Below are 8,352 nucleotides of genomic sequence, written 5' to 3' on the forward strand. Positions count from 1 at the left end.
CTCAGACTCACGCGCAGACACACACACATAGACACACGCAGACTCACGCGCAGACACACACATAGACACACGCAGACACACACGCAGACTCACGCGCAGACACACACAGACACACACAGACACGCACGCACTCACAGACACACGCAGACACACACAGACACACGCAGACTCACGCGCAGACACACGCAGACATGCGCAGACACGCACGCACTCACAGACACACGCAGACACACAAACATACAAGTGCAGTCACACGCAGACACACACAAAGACACGCACGCATGCACGCACAGATCCTCTACGAGACAAAACACGCTGAACGAGCGCTACAGCTGAAGGAAAGACAGTATACACAGACCGAACATCAATTACTGTACAGTTCAGATTCCACTTACAGGAAGCAGTTCCTGAATGATTCTGTATTCATGATATTTTAAGACAAATAATGATAAACATTTGGTCAAGAAAACATGCTCTTTTGTCATGACGACAAATGAGGTAATGTCACTTCTGATTTCATCAAATCAGCATTTACAACAGGTTTACATTCATTATACCGTCTGATGTGACACCGTTATGTCACCTGTGTCTCCTTAACCCATATGTAAGACTATCTTGAGGATTCCTACAATCCTGTTTGTGTTTTTCATCATGTAGTTTGATGGACTTCCTTCTATTCTAACGAGTGAAGAAGACGTCAGAGTAAAGAGTGAAGTGTGTCCAAACTTCAGTAACACATCGAGTACTTTGAAGCACGAGAAACAAAAGCCAGAATGAGAAGTCTTCTCACCGTTGATGAGCGCTGGCAGTGCCACTGCTCTCCTTGGGCTCGCGCTCGGAAGTCTGATCCGAGGTGGAAAATCTGGGACCTGATCCGGATCCAGAAGATCATCTGCTGTAGAGCTGGAGGAGTTGAGAGGAGAACGGACATCATTCACATGTGACAGTCCGTTTAGACCATTAAACATCCTACGGAACTTCTTCATTCTGAAGCGTTAATAACACCGAGAGAAGCGCTTCATTCTTCTGACGACAGCTCAGAGGAACACGAGCGCACAGGTTTCTCTCGACGGGGTTTGTCTGGATTCATGTTTCTACAGGTTTTATTTACCTGACATCACGCACACACCTCACACAACAGCTTTCATGAGCGCTCACTCTCAACACACCTGCACATGACACAGACTGACAGAGAGAGAGCAACTTCAATCAATTAAATACAGTATCAAGTTCAACACGTTTTGACCAAAATTAACGTCTTGCAAATCTGCCAGTAAACAAACCATGCATACTGATGAAAAGGATCAGTGTTAAATAGGGATGTAACAATATCAAACTCTCACTGTACGATAATACCTCGGTATAAAGTCCACGGTCCCATATTGCACTAAAATGACAACTGATGACTTGGAAGCTTAATAAGCTGATAACAAGTAAGGTCATGTAAGCGCCTAAAACGGTTTTGTTTTATCGGGGAACGTTCATAAACGGCGTAAGCAAAACCTGCTCGGCAGAGGTCATTTTTTGCCCATTACTCCGATTTTGTGCTGCATGTAAACGCCTTTACCGGTTTTCTCTCAGTTGTGTTTATGTGCGCATGTCTGACAGCGCAGTGGTAAAAGTCCCAAACAGAAGTAATAGTAAAATAACGCATAAAAGTCCTCCCTCCAATCATGCAGTTGCTGTAGAAACATCAAAATGAAAAACTATTATAAAATAATATAAAAATGTAGCTTCTGACCGTTTTCCTGCTGCATTTTTAATTACTATAGACGGACTATCGATGGTGACATCACCGCATGCGAGAAACCTGGCAAGTCTCTGGAATATTATCATGAAGTAGTTTTTTTCAGTAATTGTTAATTATATGTGTCTTTAATTTATATGTCATTTAAAATGTAATCTTGATTTTCCTTCAAGTTTTTTTTGTTTTGTTTTTTGGATGTCTTGTTATAAGTGTTTGTGTTCTGTTTGTTGTAGTGTCAATAAAAAATATCCATTTATTTTGTGCATGTAAACGCACTCAATGATAATAAATCATTGTTGTAAATAAAGGACATGCACATTCACCATATCAAGGAGTACATCCATACTGCCATTAAGTGTGCATGCCCAAAAAACCCTAGAGCAACATGTGTGTTCTTGTTGTTATCAGACTGAAAACAGGTTGTGTTTCCCCTTTCCTCACATCCGCCTGAGATCAAACATTGTGGGTGTTGAAACAATGACTCTTCCTGTGACCACTGACCAGTCCAGAGAACAAACTGACCATCTCAGCCGAAACACCTCAAACACAAACTCAATCTCACGTTATTTCATTGAAGCAATCAATAGTAATTATATTTATTTGCGTAACACTTTTCAAACATTTGTGATCCATAAAGAAAGAAATTAAGAAATGCAAGAAAGGTGCTTTAAAGAGCCTCACAAACATGACTCAGAAACACACAGAGAGTGAGTGAAATGAGTGAAGTTTCAGTACTCCACATGTCATTCTGAAAACAGAAGCCGCAGTTCTGACACAAGACAACCGAGCCGAGCTCCTCACTTTCATCGAATCACTTCTGAATATCGTGTTTGAGTCAAAACACGTCAGCATCATATGACAGAACTGACACGTGTTTTATACAGATTCAGTGACGGACCTGCACAGAAACAGGGAAGTAGAGACACTTCTGTCTAATTCAGTTCATTTCTCAAGTCAAGTCGCGGCACAGAGGTCTCAAAATAAACAAGAAACAGCTCAAGAACTCCTTATTTGAAAGCACACCGTTGATAACAACAACAAAATGTGAAACATTTACTAAAAGACACAGACGACTAAACCCTTTCTAAAATCTTCACATACATACAAAATCAAGTTACAACAAGCAATCTGCTAATCCAGTCTTACTCTTCACATCGTCTAGACAACATCCATACAACATTATTCACGTATGCTACACAATGATGCTACCTGTTGTTGTCTTGGAAACAGAACGCATGTAGATGGATTGCCATTGAAAACAGTTTGTTCTGCAGACGCGTCTGGAGTGTGTACATTACAACAACAATGATGTTAAAAATGTCTCAGACATGGGTCATGATGACCTGAGTGTGGTTTTAACAGTGCACTAGATATACAGCTCTGATGACACTTACACTAATGTACGTTAGGGCTGTGCAATTAATGGAAAATTAATCGTAACCGTCAATTTTGGCCTTCAACAAGTACAAAAACAACATAATCAAGATAAAACGATTATTGTGCTGCAGTCCATTGTGCAAGGATCCTTTCTTTTCTTGCGGTATAAAACCACAGCGTACAGCTTTCATTTACAGTGGTTCAGCTGAGCTATTTCTTTACATTTATTTTCCAGTTGAATTCACAGTTTAAAAGTTTTTAAAGGGGTCATATGGTACGAATACGTGTTTTTCTGTGTCTTTGGTGTGATATAAGTCGCTCATGCGTGTATTAGACGTGTAAAATTGCAGAAATGAAAGTGTGGGAACAAAAGAGTCATTCTATGTAAAAGCGAATGCTCACCCAGACCTGCCTGAAACACCTCGTGTAGCCACACCCCCACAAATCTACATCAGCTGGTGGTATGATTGGACTAAGACCGCCCAAATGTAGACGCAAGTAAGGTGGGCGTACCTGTCAGTACAATTGAAGAGGAACCTGATGTTCCAAATATGGTCAGAGGCGTCACATTTCCCTCACACGCTTGCAGTATTCCACCAATCACTACGGACTTGTGAACTGGCCAATCACAGCACACCTCGCTTTTCAGAGCCATGAGCTTTGTGGTACAAACATGCACGGTGTGTGGAAAATAAAGCGTTTTTAACCTTAAATCATGTACACACACTGCATTACATCTAAAACAAAACATAATATTCGTTTTAGCCGTGTCATATGACCCCTTTAATATTTTGCTATGTTGTTTCAAAAGTTAGTGAGTAATCACGTTCAATAATCGGGATCTCAATATTGGCCAAAATAATCGTGATTTAGATTTTTTTCATAATCGAGCAGCACTAATGTAACTGAGCATTCAAGCTGCAATCTGGAACTTTTAACACACGCAAAATTCACAAAAGTGAGCCCATAATAATGATGTATATTATAAGTTGAGCTGATTTCACAGGAAATAAGAGTTTGATGTCATTTGGCACATTTACATTCTGTACATATCAACTCAAGCTCATTTCTATTGTGTTTTTTACAATTTGCTTCATATCAAGCAAATATAACACATACAATGAATTCATACAATGAATATAAAAAGAGCATAAAGATAAGTACATAGACGACAACATTATGTTTGAAAAAGAGATGGTGATGACAAATGTAGCAGCTTCAAGTTTACACTATATTCATGTTTCAAAGTAACAATAAATCATTACAGAGAAAAGTATTTCGTTTTCTTCATTAAAACCTTGTTTTCAACAATCTGAACAACCAATGCGTACAGTCTTCAGCAGGCCAGACATACGATTACAAAAAACCCCTAGAGACTAGGGCTGTGCAAAAATATCGATACATGTAACTATCGCAATATTTTTTTTTCAATAGCGTTTGGATAGTGATACCTCTACTATCAATATTTTTTTTTCAATAGCGTTTGGATAGTGATACCTCTACTATCAATATTTTTTTTTCAATAGCGTTTGGATAGTGATACCTCTACTATCAATATTTTTTTTTAAATCATGTCATATACATACGGCCAAAAGTAAGTGGAAGCGAGCATGGCGAAAAATATAAGAACGCTTGGAGCTCTCAGAGCTGATGTGTGGGTGTGCTTTGGTTTTCTAAATAAGTCATGGAGTAATGAGTTATATAAAATAATACTGTTTGTAGCTTCTCAAGTCATGACACAAGTCACTTGGCTACTGCAGTGCATTAGACAGAAAGTTTATTAAGAAAAGTAACAATGACATTTATTGAGCTTTCACGGATGTGACACCAGCACATTTACAGCACGGATGAACCAGAGGTTTTATTCTGCCCATGTTCAGTGTTTTAACTGTAATGCACCACAACAGCCAAGTGACTTGTGTGAGCCGCCTTATTCCCCTGTGCTACCCACTTGAGGGGCGCGACCCACAGTTTGAGAAGCCAAACCTCTGATCTAAAGGTCCATGCATCACACATCATGGCCGCTCTGCAGAGGTAAGGGATGTTTTTACTCTTATCCTCACAGAAAACCCCCGCTGGTGCACAGCATGTTGTATCTCTAGCTCTACTTTTGACATTTTCTATTTAAAGTATTGCACTATATCGCAAATGTGTATCGTATCGATCGAGCAATATATTGTATCATGACCCATCTATCGTGATATGTATCGTATAAGGAGGCACTTGCCAATACACAGCCCTACTAGAGGCCGGCTAGCAGTGCCCTAGCAACCCCCAGAATGCCTTAGCAACCATTCAATGTGCAAAAGTAAAATGCTCCAACGTGGCTGTCGAGATGTATGAGAATATCTTCATAACATCTCATAATCTAGTTTACATTTCCTCAACATCTGTTTAATTCTGAGTGGCTGAACTCTCATAAAGACGCTGTGACGACAACAGTCACCTTTAACAAAACCTCAACGAACACAATAACACAAACACACACACGGGAATTCTGCAACATCAAAATAATGAAAAAAAGAGATATAAACAACAGTAAATACACACAAAAAGACTTCTCATATCAGACACAATGAATGTAGAAATAAAGCAAACAAACATCCACTTCCCACACTGAACTTACATTCTCAAACACACCCAGTGAGGTCATTAGAGAGCGTGAAGATCCTCTTATAGGTGAAAATACAGACACCTCACATCAGCAGGAGGTGATATCATCAAACAAACAAGCGTTCAAAATTAAAAACAGAGCCAGAGATTGACGCTGAAGTGAACGAGACTGCCAACCGCACACAAGACAGACGGAAGTAAAGCACACTGTTAGACATGTGTGTGTGTGTGTGTGTGTGTGTGTGCGCGCGCGCCGAGAACAAAAAACAACCGTTTCCTGATTTCTGCTGCTCGCAAGGACAAGCTTTATCAAACAACCAGTGCGTGTGTGAACCTCACCAAAACAAGACCGGAACATTTTTAGGACCATTAAATACTGTTTTAAAACGTAAAATAAAACACATGGTTTTCTCATTGCTGTCTCGTGTGTTCAAAACAGCACAAATAACACAATGTTGTAGTGCAGGACCGAGGTAGGACAAACAAACTACATGAGAAAGTGTCACAACGTCCCGTGTTTCCAAAACCTCTTTGTGATGTGACAACACTGCTGTCCTGAGACCAGAGTCTGGCTGTAAATCTCTCGCATCTTTTAGAAAGAGTCGAAGACGCTCATCTCGGTTTCCTCGAGGAAATCTGCTGACATCTAGTGTTCACATACAGAACACACACAGTGTCAAACATCAGCGCCACAGAGCGCAAAAACTGACCTTGGTGACTAAATAAAACACACCAAACATGTCAAACAATCTTTCACCATTTATTCACGCTCATGTCATTTCCTGTGTGACTTTCTTTCTTCTTCAGTACACAACAGAAGATATTTTGAAGAATGTTGATCATCAAACAACACTGAACTCCCATCGACTTCCAGTGTATGAACACAAAACCACCGAGACATTTCTCAAAATATCTTCTGTTGTGTTCCACTCAAGAGCGACTCGCATGTTACAAACACATGAGGAGGAATAAATGACAGCGTTGACCAGGAATGTAATGTCTGATATCTGATAAATGATGTCTGATCTGATGTCTGATAAACTGATATTGTTTTCCACAAGTTATGGATTGATGATGCAATGCAAAAAAATAAAAAACAGTTTAATGGCTGGAATTGTCTTATTTCATCAGCAATTAAAGGAGAAGTTCACTTTACAATTAAAATGTCATGATAATTCACTCACCCACATGTCATACAAGCCGTCCGTGTGTTTATTTCATCTCTCAAAAAAAGAAATTGAGGCTTTTGAGGAAAGCTTTCCAGGGTTCTTCTCTATATAATGCACTTCAATGGGGGGCTGTTGGTTAAGATCCGAATTTAGTTTCATCGCAGCTTCAAAATGCCGATGAATAAGGGTGTTGTCTAGTGAAACGATTAGTCATTTTCTATGAAAACTAAAATGTGTTCTTTTTGACAGAAGAAATAAACAAACGTGAATGATCAAAATACAAAAGGAGAACAACTGACTCACACAAGAACTCCTACTGACAGGAAAAACACACACATTATTTTCCAGCTCTGGTTTACGTCACCGTGTGACGGTCAGAGCACAAGACACTGTGTGTCAGCTGACAGGAAGTGATGCAAAAACTACTAGTACATGCTACTATACACTATACACCATAAGGGCAGTGTTACCTGGAACTGGACGGGCTGCTGGGATTGACAGAAACTCGTGGAGGAGGAACGGGAGGTCTGTGAGGAACCTGAGGAGGAAACTGGGCGTCTGTGGATTCTTTGGAGACACCCACGGCATAGCTCTTGGGAGGAAGAGGTGGAGCCGCTTCTCCCTGAGCGGGTGAGGAACACTGTTCATACAGGTGGAAGCGATCAGACGAGGAGGAGGTGGACGATGATGAAGAGAGGGAGAGAGTGGGCGACACGGGTGATAGTTTCCTCTCGCTCTTCTGCACTTGCCCTTTCAGAGGCAGGTGTTCTGGGCGTGGCCTCGGAGCAGGGGTGGGTTTGCATCGTTCGGCAGGGATGGGCGTTTCTCTCGGCGCGGGTGTGATTGGGTGTTGCGTAGCGTTCCTCGCCATATTAGGGTCTGAGATGGATTTAGTAACAGATGCCGATGTAAAGGGCACCGGAGGTCGATTGGGCGTGACCCGAGGAGGCACAGGAGGCAGAGTGTTGCGAACGATGTCGTCCTTCTTGTCAGATCCTGAGGCCGCTCTGAACTTCGTCCTCTCTCTGGGAACGGGTCTGCCTTCCTCTCTCTCCTCATCTTCCTCCGTACCTGACGGCGTAGGAAACCGCTTACGTATGCTGCCGAGAAGCCGCTTCCTGTGGCCGGGAAGAGCCACGCCCATCTGGTGCAGTTCCGCGGACGTCAAATCCTGACATTCCCACAATGTGTCCAGTCCGGCCTCCTGAAACGCCAAGCAGTACTGGTCGAGACGGAGCGCGCTCAACCACTCTGCTACGGGCTGGGAAATCCCAGACATAACCAAACACTGCAAAATACTAGGAGAGAGAGAGAGAGAGAGAGAGAGGGAGAGAGAGAGAGAGAGAGAGAGAGAGAGAGAGAGAGAGAGAGAGAGAGAGAGAGAGAGAGAGAGAGAGAGAGAGAGAGAGAGAGAGAGAGAGAGAGAGAGAGAGAGAGACAGAGAGA

General features: G+C 41.7%; 1 protein-coding gene across 5 annotated transcripts in view; it reads right to left on the bottom strand.

Moving 5' to 3' along the window:
• Nucleotides 1-8,333, bottom strand: part of LOC130550716 (arf-GAP with Rho-GAP domain, ANK repeat and PH domain-containing protein 1) — a 53,547-nt gene extending 45,214 nt beyond the window's left edge. For 3 of the 5 annotated variants that reach the window (XR_008962482.1, XR_008962481.1, XM_057328205.1), the window contains exons 1-2: nucleotides 7,377-8,204; nucleotides 791-903 (exon numbers count right to left, since the gene is read on the bottom strand). Coding sequence is in view for 2 of the 5 variants with exons in the window: in XM_057328205.1 (XP_057184188.1) it covers nucleotides 791-903; nucleotides 7,377-8,185 (922 nt within the window). In the remaining 3 variants the exon portion in view is untranslated. Of the gene's footprint in view, nucleotides 1-790; nucleotides 904-5,750; nucleotides 5,935-7,376 lie in introns of those variants that run through there. The other 2 variants (XM_057328204.1, XM_057328206.1) reach the window with 2 other exon arrangements.
• Between the last annotated feature and the right edge of the window lie 19 nt (nucleotides 8,334-8,352).

This window comes from Triplophysa rosa, unplaced genomic scaffold, assembly GCF_024868665.1.
Source record: "Triplophysa rosa unplaced genomic scaffold, Trosa_1v2 scaffold408, whole genome shotgun sequence".
In the NCBI taxonomy this organism is placed as follows: Eukaryota; Metazoa; Chordata; class Actinopteri; order Cypriniformes; family Nemacheilidae; genus Triplophysa; species Triplophysa rosa.